The sequence below is a fragment of the Balaenoptera ricei genome, chromosome 7 (assembly GCF_028023285.1).
Source record: "Balaenoptera ricei isolate mBalRic1 chromosome 7, mBalRic1.hap2, whole genome shotgun sequence".
Lineage (NCBI taxonomy): Eukaryota > Metazoa > Chordata > Mammalia > Artiodactyla > Balaenopteridae > Balaenoptera > Balaenoptera ricei.
In genome coordinates, this window is record NC_082645.1 from 121,483,862 (window position 1) to 121,509,170 (window position 25,309).

Genomic DNA, 25,309 nt, shown 5'->3' on the forward strand with positions numbered 1-25,309 from the left:
ATGACAATAGACACCATTGTGTATCTAAAACATTCTGAGAGGAAAAAGGCACATCTCCACTAAAGTATGAGGGAAAAAACCACACCTTAATACATGTAAGGATTCCGAGTGGAACACCCATACGTCCTTCCTAGAAAAATTAGTAACAAATATACTCCAGCAAATGAAACATGAACACAGGAAAGAGAAGAAACTGGATATAAAACCAGTGGAGGTTTAACAAAAGCAGGACAAGACTTGTACACTGAAAACTATAAAACATTGTTGAGAAATGAACACAACATTGTTGATCAACTATACTCCAATATAACATAAAACTTTTTAAAAAATAAAGTAAATGAAATAAAATTTAAAAAACATTGTTGAAAGAAATTAAAGATCTGAATAAACGGACAGACATCCCATGTTCGTGGATCAGAAGAATTGATATTGTTAAGGTGGAAACACCCTGCAAGTCAATCTGCACTCTGTCCTGAGAACTAGACCCAAACCCTTCAAAGTATACTTTCTGATTGGCTGCTTTACTTAACAATGTGTTGGCCTAATAACATTTAAATTGACATTCCGTTTTCTGAAAGGCAAAATTACTCATGTGGCTTCTTTTTAAACCAAGAGAAGAACTCTGGGTCTCCTTTCTTCTTCCTTAGGTATAAAAGTCTAAAGAAACCCGCAGAGCCTTTTGGATTCCTGATCCAAACCAAGAGTGAGAAGATCTGCCTCAAATAAATTAAAGATGACAATAGAAACTTAAGAACAAGACTGCTTAGAAACACGTGACACCCAGAGCAGCATGTGTTTAAACCTCTAGAAGGTGGCCGAGTGCACTCAGACAACTCAACACTGCACGAGCTTTTATTACTAAGTAACAGCTTAAAAAAACACACATTCAATCTAATAAGCTAGAAAAATAGCAAAATTAACTCGTAGAAAGTACAAGAAAAGAAATTTAAAGAAAACAAAGCAAATATTTGATTAAAAAATAGGCAATTCTTTGGCAAGTCTAGCAAAGAGAAGAGAGAGTGAAGACAAGAATGAGGACAGCCAAGGGGACGAGACTCGCCACAGAAACCCCTGCAAACGTGACGTCACAGGTGCTGGTCACCACCGGTGTCCCCAGCTCTGCAGGCCCCACAAAACTGACAGAGAAAAAAGAAAAAACACTTACATATGAATATAAATGAAAAAATCCCAAATAAAAATATTAGCAAGCCAAATTCAGCCACGCATTAGAAGAATGTTATAACACAATTGAGGATTGAGTCTACGAATGGAAGTTGACTGTTGTTATCCATATATTAATAAAGGAAACAAAGACACTATCATCGCAATAGATGCTGAAAAGACATTTGATAGAACTCAATGCTCATTCTTTAAAAAAAAATTTAGTGAACTGAAAATAAAATGAAGTATCCTCAAACAAAAGGTATCCATCAAAAAATAAAAGGAGCCATTGGAATTGACAGAGGACCACCCCGAGGTCGGGTAGCGTACCTGTTACTCCACACGGCTCTGCAGGTCCTAGCCAAGGTGACAGCAGGAAGGAAAAGAGGCAGTGAGATGCAAGTAATAGAGAAAGAGACAGGACTGTCACTGCCGGCAGAGGAAGAAAATCCAAAGGATCCACTGAAAAGTCACTAAAACCAACAAGACTTTGATACAGATCCTTGAGGTATCAACCCAAGCACGGAGCTTTGGTAAATTCCAGAAGGGACTAGAAGCCGCCGTGGTGAAGGGGTCCCACACTGGCCCTCCCAGGAATCGGCAGGCCGAGCCCGGGGACACCTGGGCAGTCTACGGGGTTCGCGGGGACAGGCAGCATGGCGACCACGCCAGCTCCCCCGAACCACGAAACGCCCAGGCAACTACAAATCTCATCACAACGGCACTTGGGAGGGAGGGGCGGTGGCTCTGAGGCACATTACAGGATGAGGTGCGGGCCGGGCAGCCGGCCCCGCAGCACGCAGACCCCACCCCTGCAGGAGCCCAGTACCTCCTTATTCGCTTCCTGGTCCACCGCCGTCCACACGAAGCCGAAGGCCCCGCTGCCGATGGGGCTGAGCGTGCTGTACTTGCGGGAGTACGCGCCCTCGCAGGCCGCCAGCCCCTCCAGCTCCACGGCCTCGGGGGGCTCCTCAAACCAGGGTTTGCTCGCGAGCACCTGCGAACGCAAAGGCACGTCCGAGGGACCACACACAACGCGCTGAAGGAGCAGGGCAGCGGCAGGCCGCGCGGTGACAGCGGCACCCGCGCCCCGTGCTGCCCCTCCCCGCTCTTCCCAGGCCCACGGGGTCCCCGGCCCGAGACCCGCTCTCCACGGGGTACGCCAGGGGCCTCGACAAGTCGGTCCAGGCTGGCACACTCCTGGACCCCACCGTGCACACGGAGACACACAGATTTGAAATCCCACGTGTGGCTTGATACTCACACAGAATATTAGAAGCCAGACCCTACACAGACCCTCTTCCCATCCCAGAGGACACAGAGAGAGAGAGAGAGAGAGAGAGAGAGAGAGAGAGAGAGAGATGCTGATTGGGAGCGGCGGGTGGAAGGCAGGAGCTGGCCAGTCACCTACCTGCCCCAGGCTGGCTCCAGACAGCTCGCAGGTGGAGTGGGCGGAGCTGGGCAGGCTGCTCAGGAACAGGCGGGGCCGCGGGGCCGAGGCCAGGTGACCGTGCAGCAGGTCCTTCACCAGCCAGCAGCAGAACAGGGCGGACGAGCCCTGGAGTGCCACCCGCTTCACTTCAAACTGCACACCTGAGGAGGGAAGGGGAGACCAAACACCCCCGCTGCTGTCACCACCGCAGTGTCACGTCCCCCAGGACGGGATAAAGCCAACGGACAGCGCCTGGGGCAGGGGCGGAGGGCACCGAGCCCGGAGAAGGGCAAAGCTGAGGCTGGCGGCCGCATCACCTCCCGCCGGCGGGGGGCCAGCAGCCCAGCATGTCCTCGGGGGCAGCCGGAGGCCAGGGGACTCAGGAGAGACCCGCCACCAGCCGCCGACTTGGACGAGCCTGGAAAACCCGCCCCCAACACCCTCCACAGGAGTCTGGCTCGGGAGCCACACGTACACACACGTGCCACCTAACCGTACACATCACCGTGCACACTGCCGTGGCACACGTGTGCGTTGACACAGCCTCCTGGGAATACAGCAAATCAAAGGTAGCTATCAGGGAGGTTTACAGGTGATTTTATTTTCTTCTTTTTGTTTATATTTTCTAATATTTCTGCAAAAAACACATATTACTTATGTAACTCTTTTAAGTTTAGGAAAAAACCCTGGTAACCAACACTATGAAATCAGCAATGACAAAACAACTGGCTGAAACATGGCACCGTTAGGAAATTAGGAAAAGAAAAAGGGACAAGTGAAGGGGTCTGACGGCCACACCCCCAGAATGGAGATTCTGAGGCCAGAGCAGCCTGAACCCCGACAGCACACGGAAAACCACCACCAGCCCCTCAGCCACACCTGCCTCCTGGTGTGGCCCGCGGGAGCCCACCCCCTGCTGCACCGCACGAAGGGCCTGGGCCCCCGGGCTGCCCCCTCCCCGGCACACGCACCTGTGATCCTCACTTTGAAGAGGTAAACTCTAACCTCGGTTCTTTATTTAATATAATACCTCATTCCTGCCAAAACGATTCCAGGGGTGAAGTCCCATCAGACACCAGGACGAGGAAGGCCCCCCGACCCCACCGCGCCGTGCTCTCGGGCCCCCCCCCCGCCCCCCAGCCGCACGTACCCAGCTGCGAGCCGTCTCGGTGGTAACAGCTCCCCGCGTAGGCGCCCTCCTGGATCTCGGGCTGCAGGTCGGCGGCCCCCAGCGGCGCAGGGCCGTCTGCTCTCACAGGCGTGGAGGTGGCCTGGAGGCTCAGCCTGGGTGCCTCTAGCGGGGACGCGCCCACGGGGCCGGCTCCCGACACAGGAGGGACGCGGTCCGGGCTCTCATCCAGGTCATCGTGTTCAGAGGATGCCAAGCACATGTGCGATGGTTCGGTTCCATCCAGTTCCAGACCGCCCTCGCGGGACCGCCGGCCTCCACCCAGACTGAAGTCGGCGCCGGTCAGCAGCGACAGCTCCCGGTGGTCCAGGACTTCTGACCTCTGCCTGCGCAAACCGCTCACGTCCACATCAGAGACCCCGAGCGAAGGGGAGCAGCTCCCCCCGAGCTCAGACGTAGCGCAGGAACGGTTCGAAGAAGTTCGGTCTGTCCATTCGCTGAAAACGAGTTCCTTGAGGTTCCAGGAAAACGAATTCTCGCCAGCCTCCCAGGCCTCCGTGGCCTCCGGGGCACCGGGCAGGTCAGTGGCAAGGGCGTAGCAGGCCGAGGAGCTGCCCGAGCGGCCACCGTGCGGGTCTGTGCCTCCCAGGTCATACAAGGACGCAGGGGTGGAGGGCGGGGGCTGCTCGGCATAGGAGACACCCCAAGGCCCCGCGAAGCTCGATGCGCACAGCTGCTCCTTAATCAAGCACGTCCCCAGCCACGGCTCAGCCAAAGGAGGCGTCGAGAGCAAGGGCTGCACCGTCCCCGAGGGGCTGGGGGCCGAGTCCGGGCTTCCCCGCTGGGCGCGCCACTCTCCCTCGAATCCAGGGCCGCGCACCGGGAGGCCCTGCCCTGCCGGCTGACCCGCAGCGTGGGGCCTGGCCTTGGTGCCATCAGCCCTGTGGTCTGAATCGCTGGCACCACTCGAGCCCCTCCGCCCCAGCTGTGTCTCCTGATACAGGCCACCCCTTGCAGCACCACTGGTCCCATCTGCACTTGGCACTGGTGTTTCAGAATCTTCATGGGAAGCACATGGTTTTGTGTCCACTGGCCCAGACCTGTTTCCTCCCAGCAGGTCCTGCCTGAGGCTCTCTGCTGTTGCCAGCCGCTCTTTCTCTAAGACAGCGCTCTGCTGGTCCTCTGGCGACGACCGTTGGCCAGGGGCTGACGGGCATCCCCCTGGCATGCTTCGCTGGCCCTCGGGCAGTGACTGTTCCTGGGCTGGCGGGCTTCCTTCTGGCACGTTCTGCCGGTCCTTGGATAATGAGTGTTCGCTGTGGGCTGGCCGGCTTCCTTCTGGGACGCTGTCCACCCTGGAGATTGTTACACGGGTGACACAGTCACTTAGGGGCCACAGAAGAGTCAAAACAAAGAGATCACAGGGGTTCCCCCTTGATTAGAGACCCGCACCATGCATTTAACACCATAAACTTACGACAGAAAAAAAAGACTTTTATAACAAAACTAAAATATGAAGAACCAACTCACATATTCTCCAGATAAAGCCACACTTAGCAATGATTTATCCAAGAAAGCCACTGAGCGCCTAGGACCCTCTGCTCAAGGCTGCGGTCAGCAGTCTCACTTCGCGGTGAGCGGGACCCCGACAGCCGTGCCGCCAGCCTCTTCCTGCCCGCGAGGTGGAGGCGTGGGAAGAAAGCAGAGGCACTGGACGCTGCACGCGGTAAACCACGATGGCTACAAACACCATCGGATCTCACAGCTCAGAGAGGGCAGGGCACGAGGAGCAGGAGGCTGGAAGCGCCGTGCCCCCAGGGTCCTGAGAGCTGGAGCACAAAGCCCCCAGCGCGCTCAGCACGGCGGACCACCGAGGAAGAGGCCGCCACGGCCCACCAGGCAATCCGCGTCCAGACTCCCCTCTGCCGGCCCCGCCGCCGGCACCCACTCGGCAGGCGGTGCTGAGCGCCGGCCCCGTGTCAGCCCAAGGTCGGCCGCCAGCACCAAGGCCAACAGAAAGTGGCAGTGCCCGGCCTGGCTGGGGAGGCGTGCGGCGATCTGTAAATGTTACGCCAGGGGCTCATAAAGAGGCGGGGAGAGGAAGGACGCCACTCAAGGACGGGCCCCGCAGAGGAGGCTGCTGTGAGCGGAGTCCTGAGGGACAGCTGAGGGGACAAGGGCCTGCAGAGACCAGGCAAGAATGACCCGTCGCCACTACGCCACCTCTATCTACCGCCACCATCCACCCGGGCCAAGAGGCCAGCCCTGGGCCCGTCTCCGGGGAGCCACACGGCCTCTGCGGTGTCAGCAGGTGAGGCGGCAAGTGAAGGAAGGAGGAAGACGGTAACTGGCCCGTGAAGGACGCAGATCAAACACTTAGAACCGCGAGACCAGAAACGTCCAGCGAAGAGGAAACGCAGGAACCGGCCCATCGAGTGGAACCTCCTCATTGCCCACCCGCGTCCCAGAAAATCAAGCCCACGCACCGCACTGAGGATCGCTCAGCACGTGAGCCACCGCTGAGACACACCTGCCCTGACGCAGGCCGGGCACCTTGCGCCCACACCAGTGGGTGCCCCTGGGCCCAGGCCCCACCATGCGCCCCCGGGCAGCACAGAATCCTCCCTCCTCACCGTGTGTGTGTGTGTGTGTGTGTGTGTGTGTGTGTGTGTGCGCGTGTGCATGCACGCACACAGCAAGGAGAGCCCGCAGTCACGCTGCTCCAGCCACCAAAAGTTAAATAGGAAAAGGCCAGGAAGTTGAAGCAAATGACAGGAGCCGTGTTCGCAAACCATGGTGCCACCTGTGAGGTGGCGGTTCTGAGGCGGCGCTGCAGAGAAAGGTCTCCGAGACACACACACCGCGTGCCCAGGCACGTGCACACATTTAGGACAAGGTGCACATGGCAGCCTACCTGTGCCTGTGTAACACACACACTTCCATCTAAGCACACAGGGAAAGGGGTCTGCAAGGAGATCACTGCTGGCAGTGGTTCTCTCTGGGGGACCTGGGAGAGCATCACAGGGACCTTTGCTCTTTACCGTTATTCTTCTGTACTTAGAAAAACATACACATTCACGTAGTATGTATTTAAAACATAATTTCAAGAAGACTAGAAAACAGTGTGTATGTGTGAGTGAATAAATCTCATACAATGGTGAGCAAAAGATGCCGGAGATAAAGGAGTGCATTTGGTGAAGTTCAAGAACAGGCACCTCCATAGTATGAGTGTGTTTCATGTTTGGTAATTGCAATCATTGTTGCTTTTGTTGTGGTCATCCATGTACAATGCTTGGTGTCAGTCGATTTATCTCTTGTAAAAATAAAATACAGTGTGTGTGTGTGAAAAAAAATAAATAAATAAAAAAAAAAAAAAAAAAAAAAAAAAAGAACAGGCACCTCTGACCTGCGTCCTGATCCCAGGACAGTGAGGGACACCGAGTAGGGTGGGAGCAGTGCCTCCCAGGGGAAGAGGAGAAAGGTTCAGAGAGGTCGGCGCATTACTGTATGCTGCGCTTCAAAGAGATTGCTTTAAAAAGAGAAACTTATTGAAAACAAACCGAACTGCTATGCACAACAGGACTGTGATAGCTGAGCAAGTGGATGTTCTATTTCTACTTTCCTAAGTTTTCCACATTGTGCCTCGTCTCCTCTAAATAGAATACTTCGTTATTTAAAAATGCATAGCAAACAGATTCACATTATTTTCAGAATGAGAAAATTATGCTGGAATCAGCTCCCTGGAACCTCCCTGAACGCTTTCTCGTCCATAAAATGGGGCCCGTGTCACGGAGCCTGCGGGGACCTGGCCGGGTGACACAGGAGAAGCACTGCCATCGCGAGGGGCAGCAGCAGGTGTCACCTCCATCATTCCCAAGGACTGAACACTTCCCCAGGGTGCCTCCCCCTGCCCCTCGCGCACCCGCCCCTCCCCCAGAGGACTTACCCCAGAGTGGGCAGCGCCGGGAGGGAGAAGGCGAGGCGGCCTCCGGCGTCCGCAGGAACCTGGGCCCTGGGGGGGGCGGCCTGGCTCTCCACTGGCTTTGGGGTCTCGGTGTTCACCCTTAGATCTGGCAGCAACAGCAAAAAAAAAGTGTTTTCCATTTGCTGGCCCATCCTGCTGAAAACCACCCCCTCGGCCCGTGTGACTGGTGAGCAGGGGGTGAGGGGGCCTAACCCGACCTCAGACACACCGCCAGCCCCACGTCCACAGCAGGTCCCGCCCCTCACTGCCCCACGGGCACCAGGTCCAGGCCCACAGCCTCCCTGGGCTCTCCCTGCTCCACCCTGGGCCCCACACCCACCCCACCGACCCCGGAGTCGAACCTGCCCCTCATCTGCCGACAGCCCCCGAGGGCTCCACTCTGACGCAGGGTGAAAACCAAAGGCCCGGCGGCTGCGCCCTGCTTCCCTCCCCAGGGCCTCGGGGCCCGGCCCTCTGGCCACCCCACCACGCCCGGCGCTGCTCCCTTTCCCAGAAAGCCGCCCCTGCCTCATTCCGGCTCATAGACCCCAAGATGGCACAGCCTCCCCTGCTGTGCCCTTCCTTTGAGCGCCGGTCACCTCCTACGGCTCGTGTGCCACCTGCCTCCGCCTGCCTGCCTACACCAGGGCCCGGGACATCACAGGTTCCGGGGGTCAGAGGAGCGAGACTGTCCTTGCCACACAGCAGCCTGCATGGGGGAGGCTCTTAGAAAGCGTCCCGGCCCCTGGCTGACAGGCACAGGCGGGCTGGCACCACGAGCAAGAGCACACGTCCCCACGCACCCAGAAACACGCCCATGAGTGCATCCTGGAGACAATAACGGGGACAGAGCTTCTGTGACCCCACCCCCCACTTTCTACAAAGAAGATGAACGACACACACACACACACACACACACACACACACACCAGGAATAATTTGGAAATCTGGAAAAAGAGGAAAGGGAATGCATCAGTGATACAGAAAAAAACTTGAAAAAAAGGAGTCTTTGCAGACAGAAAAACCCGGATACAATGAAGGAAACCCCATGTTAAGAAAAGTGGTCATGGACTTCCCTGGTGGCACGGTGGTTAAGAATCCGCCTGCCAGTGCAGGTTCGATCCCTGGCCCGGGAAGATCCCACATGCCGTGGAGCCACTAAGCCCGTGCGCCACAACTACTGAGCCTGCGCTCTAGGGCCCGTGAGCCACAACTACTGAAGTCCGCACGCCTAGAGCCCGTGCGCCACAACAAGAGAAGCCACTGCAATGAGGAGCCTGTGCACTGCAATGAAGAGTAGCCCCCGCTCGCCACAACTAGAAAAAGCCCGCGCGCAGCACCGAAGACCCAACGCAGCCAAAAATAAATAAATAATAAATAAATAGATAAAAGAAAAGTGGTCAAAGAGAGTCAGTAGCCTAACAAAGCGTCTTTTAAAACCTGGACGCCGTCTGACGATAAAGGTCCACATCCCAGTTGGACACCGCGCAGCCGCGTCCCCCTCGGTGGCCACGTGAAACCCACTCACGCGTCTACTCAAACACCACGTCCTCCCACGGACGCGCCCGGGGGTGACAACGCCCCACGGGCGCGGAGCTGGGACGGCCCCCGAGGCAGGGCCGGGGCAGCTCCTCCTTGAGCCTGCTCGGGGAAGGCGGGCGCCCCGGAGGCTGCTGGTCCCCTGCTTCCCGGAGCTCCAAAGCCAGAGCGGGAGCCGCGCGCCGCCCTCTCACGCCCGGCGCCTGCAACATCACGTGGTGGGGCTCGGGCCACTTGTTGGAATCATATTAAATGTTGAAAGTACTAGAAATAAACAAATCCTGCCAGGACTGTTTACTCAGAGATCCATCTGATATGCTGCATGAACCCGGTCTTCAGCCACTTACGTAAAGCTACATCACTCACACAAGACCGCCAACTAGCGGCCGGTGTCGCAGATGCAGGCACGCGGTGACTCACCTGGGGACCTCTCGCGCTAACACATCTGTGAGACCCGCACACAAGTGTCCCATACCCTGGGAACACGGAAGGCCCACAAGAGACAGAGAGGAACATCAAACCCACACAAACAGGGTCCCCGTGACGGCCATCCCATCACCCATGGAGGCCGGGGGTGGGGACTGGGCGGCCACAGGTGCACCTGGGAGGAGGCGGCCAGCTCTCACCCTCGGCTGTGTGCTGGGCGTCCCCGGTGGTCTCCCCAGGCCCACTGTGACTGCCAACGTCCAGGCAGTTGGCCACGTCCGGCAGCAGAAAGGAACTGTCACAGGCAAGGTCCATGTAGTGGTAGAAAGCAGGAATCAGGAAAGTGATGTTCTAGAAAACAAAAGGACATTTCAGAACCTGGCAAGAATCCTTACTGACCCACTGAACCGTCCCTCCGTCCCGTCTGGGCAGAGAATGAAGACAACGCGAGCAAGTCTCCGGACAAGGTTAGGAAAGACCCCGGTCAAACTCCTTCTGGGAGACACGAAGCCCCTGATGCTCAACATGGAAATCCAAACTTGCTTCCCTTCCTCTTAGCACACCCTGACGAGACTGCGTCCACACACTCCCTGGAAGGACCCGGTGCCCCCAGTGTTCCTGTGGGGAGAACTTGTCCGAAAGTTATTCTAACTGCGTTTTCATTAACTTCAATTGAACTAAGTCTGACTTAATTTAACTAAAATTTGTCTTACTTGCTTCTTAGTATTTCTATTAGAGAACAGAAAGGGACCTGTTTGGGGAGCCTCAAAAGAAGTTAAAGCTCTGGCCGGCTGGGCGGGGTGCAGGGCTGGCTGCAGGAAGAGTGACAAGAGGGGACGGCTGCCTGTGGGGCACAAGGTGCTCAGTGCAAGGCCGTGGGGAACGCCGGGCCTGCGCCCACGTCTAGGAGCCAGTCCAGCCAGGTGCAGGGCCTGGGGCCAGGGGCGGGGGTGTCACTCAGGTGTCAGGAGCAACACATCACGCAGCAGCCTCTCCTTCCTGCATGAACCACCCCCCCAATCGAGTGGGGGCCCATGCCCCCTCCCCAGAAGCCCTGGAGGACTGCTGAGACCACCCAAGGAAAGCCACTCCGAGGAAGCCTGAGATGCTCGCCTGCCCTCAGAGCCCAGCCCAATCCAAGGAAGAAGGTTCTAGAAACACCTTCCTCCCACCCTGACTCACAATGGACCCCAGGACGGTCGGAGGAGGTGTGGCCAAGCCCCGGACCGTGGGTGCGGAGCGAATCTGCACAGCTGTGACACACACCCTCATCCAGTAACTCAGGCCCGATCTTGCTTGGGGCAGGCTTTGGGGTGAGAGAGCCCCTTCCCTCTCCTGGGGGTGCACATGGCACCCAAAGGTTTTGGGGGTAGCCCGGGGGGGGGGGTCATCAAGTACTCCCTGTGGGGTCCAGATAAATGGGCACAGGCGGGGGAATAGGGCCGTGAGCACAGGCCTCCCTCTCTGGGCCCGAGTTCCCGTGGGGAAAGCCGGCGAGCTCGGCTAGAGGATGCAGAAGCACAGGCCGATGACGGGCCAAGACCGGCTTCCCCAAGGCGGCGGGGGTGGGGAGAACCACCTTGCCCAGGAGCTCATCCTTTCCATAACCAAACAGCATCAGAGCAAAGCTGTGGTTGATGCCGTAGATGGTCCCGTCCGGCAGGAGGGTGATGAGCCCACTGATGGTGGAGAACACCCAGATGGATGCCGAGTAGCCCCGGTCAGGGGCCGCCTTGCCGTCCGCTGCCTCCGCGTTGCCGGGTTTAGAGTTCAGCTTTAAGCTCAGAGGGAAGGTGGTGCCATCCTTGGCTCTTCCAACAGACCTCTGAATCTTGAGATTCTGAAAGAAAGACACACCACTGAGCTGACCACAGCACCTCCTATGGTCCGAGCCTTGAGCCTTTGCTGCTTTAGATTTACGTCCACTCATGCCCGTTGGCGGGTGCCCCCCCAACACCTAACTCTCCACACCGCTCTTCCTTCCTCTATCTCCCCGCGCCACCCCTCTCCGCCCCAGGGAACGCAGAGCCCTGACCGGGAGCTGTGGCCGGGCCGGGGGACCCGAGTCCAGAACAGCCCGAGCGCAGAGCACACAGGGTCCATCAAGCAACGCGCCAGCCCTGCGGGAGGGAGCACCAGCAAGTTCCTCCCTGCGGTCCACCCTGGACCACTGGTGCCCCCAGCGCCCACCTCTGCGGGCGGCCCCAGCCCCGCACCCCGCCCTCTGTCCTCCAGCCTGGGGGGCAGTGGCTTCCCGTAGTTGCTGACCTCTGGGCGGCTTGTCCATCCCCCCTGCCTCCTTAGCCCCTCCGTCACCCACGCAACCAAGGCCTCGCATCACGTTTCTCTGCTTCAAATACTCGGGCGTATCCGGTCTCCCAAGCCAATCTTGACTGTGCAGCCTCTAACCAGAGGCTTTCTCAGTCAGCTCCCTTCCTGGTCCCGAGAGGGCAAGCTGGCCCAGGCCTCATGTCTACCCCTCACTCCATACCGCCTGCCCCCTTCTCAGGGTCCACCCGCAAGACACAAGACCTGCAGGGGCCCGAGGCCTGAACAGGGGGAGCTCCCACTGCATCAGCACAGTGCCCTGACCAGGGGCAGAACTCAAGACCCCAGGCTCCCCGTGGTAAGGGTGCAGGCCAGACCCCAGGCCCCAGGGAGCCCTGAGGAAAGAGGGGGCACGGTGTCTGTCTCCACTTGCTGCCGCGGCTGTCAGGCGGCTCCAGCGTGGGGCTGCTGGGAGGGTGCCTGCCCGTTCTGGCACACACCTCTTGTGGCTACGTGCCTGGGGTGGGCAGAGGTTTGCTTATGTTCAGTTAAGCATAAGAGGCTGCCAAATAGTCCCCTGAAGTGGTCGTACCAACTGATGCTCCAGAGCTTTGGGGTCCAAGTGGTCCCACTGCTTGAGAACAGAATGAAGGACATAAAGAGAATAAGGTACGGGGGGAGAGGTTTCCAATTGAGCTGGAAAGCCTAAAAACAGCAAAGCACCACCTCGGAGGGCTCAGCTCTCAGCCTGAGGCCAGTGGGAGAGCCGGGGAGCGCCTACACGTGTCCCGAAAGAACCTCCTGTTTCTTGCAGCAGCAGAGCCGACTTCAGCCCCAAACCGACCATCCGGCTGACCCTGCCGGTCACTGGGATGTGACATCAGGTGAATTCCCAGCACCGTGACTGCTTGTGTGAAGGCTGCGTGCTAGTTGGTAAACGGAGCACCTGGGAACTGGGAGGGTCCAGATGCTAAGAGAACCTTCAGCCCCAAACCTCCACTGCCCCCCAAGCTGCCGACTGACCCGCCTCCGTCGACCTGCAGTCCTGCCCTGGGGGGAGACCTGCCACCCGCCAATTCCCCCTGCTCCTCGCAGCCCCCAGACCTCTCAGGAAAGAGACCCCAGCAGGCGCTCCAGGGAGAGGACCAAGGGGCAGGAGCACTCAGTCAGGGAGCCACGGAGGCTCTGAGCCGCGGTCAAGACTGCAGAGCCCGGACAGCTCTAAGTGGAACCTGTCCCGTTGGGTCCATGCACGGGCCACTCCTACTCTCGGGAAGCCCAGCCTCCACCTGCAGGCCAGGGATTTGGGTCTAAGAACTTGACGGTCATCAGATAAAGAGAGCCCAGCGGCCACGGGGCCCCAGCCACGGCCAGGCAGTGCAGGCGGTCGGGGCTCCTACCTTGGGGATGCGCTCGCCGGGCGGCGGGAGCTGCACAGCAGGGATAAGGTCTGTGATGCGCTGCCCGACCACCTCCTCCCCAGATGTGAATCCGTGCAGCTGGGCAAAGAGACCGTCACAGGACGTCACGGTTCCCTTGGAGGAGAAGCCAGCATTTTAAACCTTGTAATCGAAGTTTCTTGCGCTTCAGCTTTAAACCTCACCGAACTTCCGTGTCTTCAAGCTGAAGGCAAGGCTATCAGTGCTACCTCTCCCCCAAAACCCGACCCCCACCAAGTGCAGCGGGCGCAAAGAACGCCGTCTTCCTCCTTCTGCCGGGCGGACGAGGCGCGCACTTCTCCAGGCACCCGCAGAAGCCCACACAGCTGCCACACCCACGCCCGCCTCTGAGCGCCGCCCGCACCTCAGCCACCACGCAGACAGGTGTACGTGTATCGCTCTACTGACGTGCTGAGACAGTCCTGTGAGTGTCAGGATTACATCCCACTTTTACAGGTGAGGGAATGGGGCCACAGGGAGACTGGGTTCCCTGCCCAAGTGCACACAGTTAGTCAGGGGGCTGCCGGGGGCCAACCCCCCAGAACCCCATGCCCTCTTTCTGCCCAAAGGCCCTGGTGGTGGGGGGCGACACGCAGCTGAGAAACACAGACTCACGTCGCTCTGGAAAGCCACCCAGGCCGAGACCCTCTCCACGGGCTCCAGCACGACCACGCAGCAGAGGCTGTGCTCCTGCTTCACCCTCTTCATCCACACGGAGACTGGGATCTGCTCCCCACTGCGGCTCACGACGTCCACCTGGGGGCAGAGGGGCTCAGACCTGGCCAGAACCTGGCACGTGGGCGTTCCTGGCCGCTGCTCACCTGCCTCACGTTTCGGAAATTAACTGAAGTACAAACAAGGCTTCTGACACCTAACCTTACGGTCTCCGAGTGAATGAATGATCTATCGAAGGGTAGGTTTTTTCCATCCTCAGCCTCATGGTAACAAAGCAGGGGAAAAAGCGGTGTCTGTAATTTCTTAAAGAACAGACACCAATACATGCTGAACGTCTGAATTTCCTTCTAGGTAGTCGTCTCGTGGACGGGTAATTGCCTGGATGTAGTTGGTCCTATCTAACTTGTTTTGGTGCCTGAGGCTCAGGGCTCAGCATCTAACATGCAGGTCGGCCCATCAGCGTCCGGCTGGGACACACAAGGAGGCTCAAAGCTCCAGGGAAACCCTGCAGCCATGCAGCCCCTCCAAGACCACCAAACAAGCAGGGCGGGGAGATGTGGATGGGAGACAACAGAACCGTGCGACTCCTCGGGAACCTGGTGTGGGCCCTGCAGGCTTGCAACGCGGTCAAGGCTCCTCCTGATCCAGGAGTACCGGGGACGCGCCAGGCCAGCAGCAGTACCGTCTCGGTTCCGACACGGCCTCCCCCCGCCGCCCCAGCTGCTCCCCGTGCCGAGGTTGAGGGCAGGACGGCGCCGGCAGTGACCACCGGCAGCCGAGAGGCCCACACTCACCACCGTGCCGAACACGACGGCGGCGTGGCCGTCGGCCTCCACGTGCTCCTCACTGAGGGCCTGCACCACGTCGGACTCTGGCTTCAGGAAGAACTGTGTGAGCTTCTGGCCAATCAGGTCGTGGCTGCTGTACCCCAGGAGCCGGCAGGCTCTGTCGCTGGCCACCAGGATCTGAGGTGGCAGAGAGGAGGGCACCCGCGTCACCAGCAGCTCCTCTGACTCCCGAACAGCCGAGGGGAAGGCAGCGAGGAGGTGGCGCGGGGCCCTGCGGGGACGGCCCAGAGACCTGTCCTTTCCGCCACGTCCCGCGGCCGTCGCGCTCCCAGCAGAGCCGCCCCGGGTCCTCCGGCGTCTCAACCGCATGGAAACAAGAATGACCAGCGGCCAGCGCAGCAGCGGCACTGAGACTGAAACCACCCACCCTCCACCCGCCGAGATGGACACACCACGTCGTGAAGGCCAGGCGGGGGAGACGGGGATGTACGCCCCACGGCCCGCCCGCCTGACAGTCTCAGCTCTTTGCACACCAACGTGCACGAGGCAAACACATTTAATTCAAACACTGAATATCCAGTCCTATGTTAGTTGAGGCAGTGCTTGAGCAAAAGCATGAGTAGATAATGCGCTGTTTCCCTTTCCTTGAATCTCTGCCTTGATGAGAGGATTCAATATGTTTCGACTGATTAACACTGAGGTAGGTCTCCAAAGTCCCCTCTCTTTTGCTACTATGTAGGTAGAACCAGCCCCTTTTCTCATTGCACCCGAAACACTCAAGTGCCTCTGTTTGAGGTTATAGGTTGAAGGCACAGACCCCAAACTCACGGCTAGGTCACAAACCGAAGCACATACCTCTGTGGTCTTGGCGTCCACGGTGAACACGGCCTTGCCGGGGTTGCACACAGGGGCCGGGAGCGGAGGTGTGGACCACCCTGAGGACAAGCCCCGCAGCAGGGAACAGCAGGACGTGCTGCCCAGGGACCCTGCCAGGTCCGCCTGCTCAGGCGCCGCCAGGCAGTGCAATTGGCTTGTGCAAATATTTTGGGCAGCCAATGACGACAAACAGTAGGAGCTCCATCTGTCTCCTGGAAAGCAAAGGAAGGGACACTTTAAACCTTGCGTGGCTGAAACACACAAAACACACAGTCCCCGCCTCTAGCTCCTGCAAAAGGATCCAAGGACGAAATTGACCTGCAGGGTTGCTTCACACTCTCCACGTGCATCTGAACGTTCCCCACAGACCGCCTAGACAACCACCACACAGAAGCACAAAGGACCTCAACACTATGCAAACAACCCTCTGAAGTCCCTTCCCACCCACCCCTCCAAGGGGCATGCTCCCGTGTCCATTGGTCCAAGACCCTCAGTCCCTCCAGCTGCTACCCCTCACCTGTCCCTGTGAAGTCTCACAAACTCCAGAGCTCCCTGCTGTCTCACCACCTGCCCTGGGTCTCCCTCCTCCTTCACCCACAGGGTCACTCCCCACCGCTGCTCCAGAAAGTCAGTTCTCAGCAACATCGCCAGGGGCTCCCGAGTCCCAGCGGTCAATTCCCAGGCCTCACCCCACCCTCCCCACGCCTCAGCAGCGCTGGGCCAGGAGGGCCGCTCCTCTCCTCCCAAACTGCCTGCCCTCAGCAGGGCACCACCTTCTCACCTCTCACCACTGCAGGACCCCAGGCTCAGCCTCAGAACCTCCAACCATCCCTGGTGGCTTTATATACACTTCACAAGGATGTGTGCTGATGGCCCCCCACTCACACCCGCAGCCCCGACCCTCCCCTGGGCTCCAGCTGCCGGCTCCCCCTCTTTCCCAGCGCAGTGAGTGTCAACTCCATCCTTCCAGCAGCTCAGAAACCAAACAAGCGAACATGACTCTTCCCTGCTCTCCGCTCCGGGCCCCTCAGAGAGGACGCCTGACTTTCCCAGTCAGTGGGCCCACCCTGACCATTCTTTGAGGCTGGAAACCGCACGGCCATCTGCCCTGGGCCTCCTCTTCCCAGGCAGCCAGTGCCAAGCTCAATCCAACCACCCTCAGGCCTCGGGACAGGCACTGAGACGCCAGCTCTGCCTCTTCCTCCCACCCCTCCCCGGCCAGCGCCCCCGGCTGGAGCCCTCACTCCCGGGGGACCTGCCCGCCTCACAGACCAGCGAGGCCACCGCCACAGCATCTGCCTCCTGAGCACAGCCGGTCCCTCCAGATCCTCCTCCCCTCTTCCCAAGACCAGACCCACCCCCTCCCTCCCCCTGCAGCCCTTTCCCCCAGCTCCAGCCACCTCCCCATTGTCCTAACAGGCTTCCCCGCGGTCCGGGCCTCCCAACCCCCAGCAAGCACCTGCTGGCCCCCAGGTACCCCCTCCGACGATGAGCCGCCGAGGCAGAGCAGCGCCTTCCTCCTGGCTGGGTCTGGGCCCCGCAGGCACCAGCTGATGCAGAGAAATAAGGAAGGGGGGGCAGTGGCACCTACCACTTCTTGGCCAACCCCAGGCACGGCCGCCCGCAAGCCCGTCTAACCCGCCTGCATCCGGGAGGAAAGCAGGAGCCTGGGCGCGGTCAGTCAGCATGCGCTGAGCCCAGTGAATAAAACTGAGTCTGGCTCGCGCCAGCCCACCCGGCCCAGCCCGGCCGTCTCACACACCCCGGAGTGAGAAACCCTGACCCTGGACCGCAGGCCGATTCCAACCGCCGCCTGAAAAGGAGTTTTCTGCACAAGAATCACAGCAGAACAAACGTGACAGGAGAGGGTCCTGCCGGCATCGCCTGAAACGAAGGCCTTTTCTCTGCAGGAGCAGAGCCCCTGAGTGGAGCCCGGCGTGGCCCCCACTTTCACAGGCAAGGCGGACGCCCCCGGCGATGAGAAGGGCTGCCTACCGGACAGCGCCGTCCTGCTCTGGCAGAGCTTCGACAGCCCGTTCCTTCTGCACGGCTGCCTGTGGGCCAAGGACCGGGCCTTGCTGGGCTCAGAGGCGATCTGCGCGGCAGGGCCCTCCGGCGGCGCTGGCAGGGAGAGGCTCCCGCCCTGGACCCGGCGGTCCTCTTCTGAGGCCATGGAGCCTCTGTCCTCCATCGGGAGCTGGCGGGCCAGCGGGACAGTCGTCCACCGGAAGATGAAGTGAACAGATCAGCGTCTGCAAGGCAAGAACAAAGGCAGTTTAGGCAACTAATTCTTCACAAGGCTGAGCTCAGCTCAGCCCCAAAAGACTCACACGCGCCCAAGAGCCATCCTGGGTCAGAGCCTACGAAGCGAGGATGGTCGGACGGAGAGAAGTGCATAAGAAGGGATGAGAAAGAGAGAAGGAAAGAGGGGGAAAACCAGAACAGAGCAGGAAGGAGCTGTGAAGGACACTTTGCACTACAGTACAGATCCACTGCCAGGAGGCCCAGGCCAGGGGCCTTGATGAAGGAGGAGGCCAGGGCCAGGGCGACGTGCCCCTAGAGCCCGCACCCCACTTCTGGATCACCTTCTGGGCATGCGGAACCCAGAGCTCCCGGCCAGAGGGCCTGAAGCCCACTCCCCAGACCCGCACCGGCCTCTTCCCCTCGTCACTCCTCCCATATTACAGCACCCACGGACCCAAGGACAGGCCGAGGAGCAGCCCTGCTCCAACGATGAGAAGGCAGAGAGAGACCAAGCTTCAACAGCAGGCGGGGGTGCCCTCCCAGCACAGGATGGACCTGGCAGCTGTCCCTTCCCATGCCACCACGGTACAGCAAAGAACTCTAAGGAAGCCCAACCCACCCATCCCACCCTGGCTTCAAAGTCATCATAAAGATTCATCAGGGTAGGAGGGCAGTGCCTTTCACAGTGAACAGTTTGTGGGCTGATTCATCATTTTGCATACGGTGACAGCAATGTGGGGTCTCTGGTACGCTCATGCCCCAGGTCCCTCAGATGTTAACATGAGGGCCTGGCAATGCCCACCTAGGCTGCGTGCTGAGCTCGGTGGTATGGGGGGCCCCCTAGACAGAGGGAAAACTGGAGGTCCCACTAAGACCTGTGTGGAAAGATGATGACATCAAAACACGCCACAGAGCTACATACACAAAGGTCATTGCAGGCAGAGGAACAAAAATAGACAGTAGAACATAACCAATTTCAGAAGCAGACCGAAGGGACACTGGCATACAGTGAAGATCAGTAGGGCACCACCAGCATGTTCCCCAGCTCGGTGAGGCCCTGGACAGGCACCTGACCTTCCAGTTTCAGTTTCCTCGTATGTAAAATGTGATTAACAATAATCCACGCCTCATGATACTCTTGTGAGGATTCAGAGACCTAAGTTGGGGCTGGCATAGTGTAAGTGCTTAAAAACTGTGATCTGCTAGTTTTAAATGGAATTAGAATAATTGGTTTGGGGCAAAATTGCATCCCTATGACTTTCCATGTGCAAAAATTAGTTCCAGATGAATTAAAGAACAAAAGACAAAAGTTCTAGAGAAACAATAAGACTGCGAATCTGGTGGACTGGGTGAGTCTTACGTGGCCCTCGCAGTTTAGAACAACTAGGTCTCACCAAGAATATGGCTGCCATGGCATCTGTGAGCTACCTGAAAGTGGGAGAAACTTCCAAAAGGTAAAATCAATACACATGAGCTGAAACCAGAACTGGGAGAGTGAGCCACCTCAAGAGACAAGAGAGTTACCCTTAGGCTGCTAAAAGGCGCCAGGGACCCTTGAAGAGGGAAGTGTGGCCCTAATTCAGCAGCACCCCCAAGATCCTGGCAAAAGCAATCCTCTCAGAAACAAAGCATCCTAAATAGAGGCCTGAGATTTTCCAAAGATTAAGATTAACCAAATATGTATGCTCTCTTTCAATTAAACAGACAAGAAAACAAGATACCATGAGTGAAAGTCTGCAGAAAAATCAAACAACAAAGTCAGATACACAGGAAGATTAGATGGTAGAAATAACTGCAAATGTGTTTAAAACTATAAAAGATGGAGTCTTTTGCTCACAAAAGTGAGCAAACAAGAGTTTCTCAAAATAACTAGGAAGATATTGAAAGAATCAAACCAGCTTTTCAGAAATTAATTTTTTTTTTAAACCAGTACAGCTTATGTTCAGTAGAACTGGAAGGTTGTAGGAAACAGAGATTTTGCTCTCAAAGGTTGTGCACAGACTCTCACACACTCTGAAATCCAGCACAGAGGCAGTGGTTTCAAAGGAGCCTGGGTCAACCCACTTGTTGATCTTCGAGAGCCTCCTGGAAAGGCAGGGGGCAGCTGCGGTTCACCCCGGGGACGGGGACACTGGCTGTGGCCATTTCTGTGATCACGTTCCACAGCGCTGACACCGGGGCTGCCGGGCACAATTCTGGAATCCTCCCTCTAGCCTAGTAGCACCAGCTGTTCTGCCCATCCCACCAGCGTGCCCACAGCAACTTCCCGCGGCTGGGCCTCACAAGCAGCTGGGCTGGGGCCCAGGTCCACACGGCAGCACACCCACAGCAGTGGGCCCCACCACAAAAGAAGGGCGCACGCAGCCCACACAGGGAGCAGCCCTGAAGCGTCTGGCTCTGGTGGCCAGAGGCGCGTGTGCTGCTGAGTGCCACAGGACACCTCTCACCTAAGGCCACTTCTCCAAGGCTGGGAGACACAACCAACCTACCTAAAACAAAGAAATAAAGATTAGCAAAATGAAGAGACAGACGAATACATTCCAAATGGAAAACCTCAGAGAAAGGACTAAATGGATATGAGTAATCCACCTGATAAAAGACTCCAAGGTAACGATCATAAAGACGCCCATAGGATTCAGGAGGAGAACGAAGGAACACAGTGAGAACTTCAACAAAGAGTTAGAAAATATACAGAAGAACCAATCAGAACTAAAGAATACAATACATGAAAAAATACACTACAAGGAATCAACAGTAGATTAGATGACAGAGGAACAGATCAGAGATCTGGAAGACAGAGTAGTAGAAATCACCCAAGCTGAACAGAAAAAATAAAAACGAATTAACAAAAATGAGAATAGTTTCAGGGACCTCTGGAACAACAACAAGCATACTAACATTCAAATTACGGGGGTTCCAGCAAGAGAAGGGAGAGAGAAAGGGCAGAGAACTTATTTGAAACAATAATAGCAGAAAAATTCCTCAACCTGGGGAAGGAAACAGACATCCAGGTCCAGGAAGCATAGAAAGCCCCAAAAAAGATGAACGCAAAGAGGTACACACCAAGACACACTGTAATTAAAATGCCAAAAGTTAAAGATAAATAGAAAATCTTAAACGCAACAGGAGAGAAACCATTAGTTACATACAAAGGAATTCCCAGAAGACCATCAGCTGACTTTTCAGCAGAAATTCTGCAGAAATTCCACCATATATTCAAAGTGATGAAAGGAAAAAACCTACAACCAAGAATACTCTACTTGGCAAGGCTAACATTCAGATTTGAAGGAGATAAAGAGTGTTACAGACAAGCAAAAGCTAAACAAGTTCAGCACCACTAAAGCAGCCTTACAGAAATGTTAAAGGGGCTTCTCTAAGCAGAAGAGAAAAGGCCACAACTAGACATTTTTAAACAGTGAAAGAAAAAAAATCCCAGTGGTAAAGGCAAACATAGAAAAGGCAGTGGATCAACCACTTATAAAACTGGTAGAAAGGCTGAAAGACAAAAGTAGTAAAATCACCTATACCTATAATAAGTAGTTAAGGGATACACAAAATAAAAAGATGTGAAATATGACATCAGTAACATAAAATGTGGGATGGGGAGGGAGTAAAATGTAGGGCTTTTAGAATGCACTTGAACTTAAGCAACTGTCAACTTAAAATAATCACATATACATATAGCTTGTTATATATGAATCTCATGACAATCACAAACAAAAAAACCTATAATACATAAACAAAAAAAAAGAAATAGAAACATAACACTAAAGATAGTCACAAAAATCACAAGGTAAGAGAGCAAGAGAAGAGGAAAGAAACAGAGAAGAACTACAAAAACAATCAGAAAACAATTAACAAAATGGCAATAAGTACATACCTATGAATAATCATTTTAAATGTAAAGGGACCAAATGCTCCAATCAAAAAACATAAAATGGATGAATAAATGAAAAAACAAGATCCATATATATGCTGCCTACAAGAGACTCACTTCAGATCTAAAGACACTCACAGACAGAAAGTGAAGGGGCAAGGAAAAGGTATTTCATGCAAATGGAAATAAAAGAAAGCTAGGGTAGAAATACTTATATCAGATAAAATAAACTTTAAAACAAAGACTGTAACAAGAGGCAAAGAAGGGCATTACAAAATGATAAAGTGACTCAATCCAACAGGAAGATATAACACTTGTAAATATATATACACCCAACATAGGAGCACCTAAATACATAAAGCAAATATTAACAGACGTAAAGGGAGATAAATAGGTGGTAACATAATAACAGTAGAGGACTTTAACACCCCAGTCACATCAATGGACAGATCATCCAGACAGAAAATCAATAAGGAAACACTGGCCTTAAATGACACATCAGATCAGACTGACTTTAAATAGATATATAGAGAACACTTCATCCAAAAACAGCATAATACACATTCTTTTGAAGTGCACATGGAACATTCTCCAGGATAGAGCACATGAAAGGCCACAAACACACCTCAGTAAATTTAAGAAGACTGAAATCATATCAAGCATCTTTTCTGAGCACAACATCATGAAATGAAAAATGAATTACAAGAAAAAAAATGGAAAAACACAAACATGTGGAGGCTAAACAGGCTACTTAACAACCAATGGATCAATAAAGAAATCAAAGAGGAAAGGAAAGAAAAAAAAAAAAAACCAACCTCAAGACAAATGAAAACAGAAACACAATGAGCCAAAATCTATGGGACACAGCAAAAGCAGTTCCAAGAGGGAAGATTATAGCAATTCAGGTTTACATCAACAAACAAGAAAAATCTTAAATAAACAATCTAACATTACACCTAAAGGAAACAGAATAAGAAGAACAAAGCCCAAAGTTAGTAGAAGGAAAGAAATAATAAAGATCAGAGTGGAAACAGAGACAAAAAATTAACAAGATCAATGAAACTAAGAGCTGGTTCTTTCAAAAGATTAAACAAAACTTATAAACCTTTAGCCAGATTCATCAAGGAAAAAAAAAAAAGAGAGGGTACAGATAAAATCAGAAATGAAAGAGGAGTTACAACTGACACCACAGAAATACAAAGGACAATAAGAGATTACTATAAAAAGTTATACACCAACAAATTGGACAATCTAGAAGAAAGGGATGAATTCCTAGAAACATACAATGTTCCAAGTGACTGAATCAGGAAGAAACAGAAAATCTGTACAGACTGATTACTGGTAGTGAAATTGCATCAGTAATCAGAACACTCCCAACAAACAAAACTCCAGGACCAGATGGCTTCACAGGTGAATTCTACCAAGAAGAGTCAATACCTATATTCTTCAAACTATTCCAAAAAACTGAAAAGCAAGAATTACTCCCAAATTCATTCTACAAGGCCAGCATTACCCTGATACCAAAACCAGACAAAGACACTACAAAAACAACCACAGGCCAATATCCCTGACAAACACAGATGCAAAAATCCTCAACAAAATACCAGCAAACTGAATTCAACAATACATTGAAAGGATCATACACCATGAGCAGGTGAGATTTATCTCAGAGATGCAAGGGTGTTTCAGTATCTGCAGATCAATCAACATGATACACCACATTAACAAGACAAAAGATAAAAATCCTACAATCATCTTAATAGATGCAGAAAAAACATTTGACAAAATCCAATTTCCATTTATGACAAAAAATTTTAACAAAGTGGGTATACTGGGAATATACCTCAACATAATAAAGGTCATATATGACAAAAACACACCTAATGTCATACTCAATGGTGAAAAGCTGAAAGCTTTTCGTCTAAGATTGGGAAGAAGATAAGGATGCCTACTCTCACCACTTTTATTCAACATAGTATTAGAAGTCCAAGCCTAAGCAATCAGACAAGAAAAAAAAAACAAAAGGTATTCAAACTGGAAAGGAAGAAGTAAAATTGTCACTATTTTCAGATGACATGACACTATATATTAAAAACCTTAAAGATCCCACCAAAAAAATATTAAAACTAACAAGTGAATTCAGTAAGGTTACAGGATACAAAATTATATATAGACATACATACATATATATACACACACATATGATTGAATATTACTCAGCCAAAAAAAGAATGAAATCTTGCCATTTGCAACAACATGGAAGGATCTAGACGTTATTATGCTAAGCAAAATAAGTCAGAGAAAGACAAATACCATATGATTTCACTTATATGCGGCTCTAGAAAACAAAAAACAAAACAAATGTAGAAACAAAACAGAAAGACTCGTAAGTACAGAGAAAAAACCTGGTGGTGGCCAGAATGGAGGTAGCTGGGGGGATTAGTGAAATAGGTGAGGGAGATTAAGAGGTACAAACTCCCAGTTATACAATAAATAAGTCACAGGGATGTAATGTAGGGAATATAGTCAACAGTGTTGTAATAATTTTGTATGATGACAGATGGTTACTAAACTTATTGTGGAGATCATTTCCTAAAGTATATAAATGTCAAACCACTATGTTGTACACCTGAAACCAATACTGTATGCCAACTACATTTCAATTTTAAAAAAGGAAAATAAAAAGAAAAATGGGCAATAGATAGAAACAAGAATTTCACAAGAGAAAATCCTATAAACCTATGACAAGAAGCTTAACTTTATTAGCATAATCATGACAATTTTACACCTACTAAATCAGCAAAAATTAAGAATCTAAAAAGTCTAATACCAAATGTTGATAAAGATGTGGATCAACGGGAAGGCTAACAAATTAATATAATCTCTTTAGAAAACAATTTAAGTCAAACATTCTCCTTCTCTGACAGTACTTTCCACTCTTCGATTTATATTCTATAGATATTCTTACACATGGGTAGCAAGTCACACTCAAGAACATTCAAGGCTGTATGGTTCATAACGGCAAAAGAAATAAAGAAAAGAAAAAACCTAAACATTCATCAATTAGAAAATAGATTTAAAATTCTGGTATATTCATGCTATGAATTATAGCACTCAAAACAAATTCTATACACACAAGGATAAATGTTAGCAATATAAGTGAAAAAAATCAAGTTACGAAAGACTATCAGCAATAGGATTCCCCTTCTATCACACCCCCTTCATCTAAATATATTGTTTAGTGGTACACAGTTATGTGACAAACCCAAACTTCAGGCAGGAGATGTCCTATGAGGGTCCAGCAGCAAGCTGCAATGAGGGAGGGCACAATGGCACAGGGTCTCCCAGTTCCTAATTTGGGTGGTGAGTTTAAACATGTTCACTTTACTGTTTTGATTTGTGACTAATATTGCGAATGAATCAATTAGTATATACTGGAAAATTGAGATGTTTTACATGTACATATTTATATCCCGCACAGGACCCTAAAA

General features: G+C 53.3%; 1 protein-coding gene across 9 annotated transcripts in view; it reads right to left on the bottom strand.

The window, feature by feature from the left end:
- The window catches only part of PASK (PAS domain containing serine/threonine kinase), a 41,377-nt gene that overhangs the window by 11,414 nt on the left and 4,654 nt on the right, over window positions 1-25,309 (bottom strand). For all 9 annotated transcript variants that reach the window (XM_059929142.1, XM_059929149.1, XM_059929143.1 and 6 more), the window contains 11 exons: window positions 17,693-17,949; window positions 15,677-15,909; window positions 14,828-14,998; window positions 13,974-14,114; window positions 13,320-13,454; window positions 11,231-11,491; window positions 9,852-10,002; window positions 7,669-7,792; window positions 3,744-5,077; window positions 2,573-2,754; window positions 1,991-2,158 (listed from right to left, as the gene is read on the bottom strand). In XM_059929142.1, coding sequence (XP_059785125.1) covers window positions 1,991-2,158; window positions 2,573-2,754; window positions 3,744-5,077; window positions 7,669-7,792; window positions 9,852-10,002; window positions 11,231-11,491; window positions 13,320-13,454; window positions 13,974-14,114; window positions 14,828-14,998; window positions 15,677-15,909; window positions 17,693-17,888 — 3,096 coding nt within the window. In that variant the 5' untranslated portion in view covers window positions 17,889-17,949. The remainder of the gene's footprint in view (window positions 1-1,990; window positions 2,159-2,572; window positions 2,755-3,743; window positions 5,078-7,668; window positions 7,793-9,851; window positions 10,003-11,230; window positions 11,492-13,319; window positions 13,455-13,973; window positions 14,115-14,827; window positions 14,999-15,676; window positions 15,910-17,692; window positions 17,950-25,309) is intronic.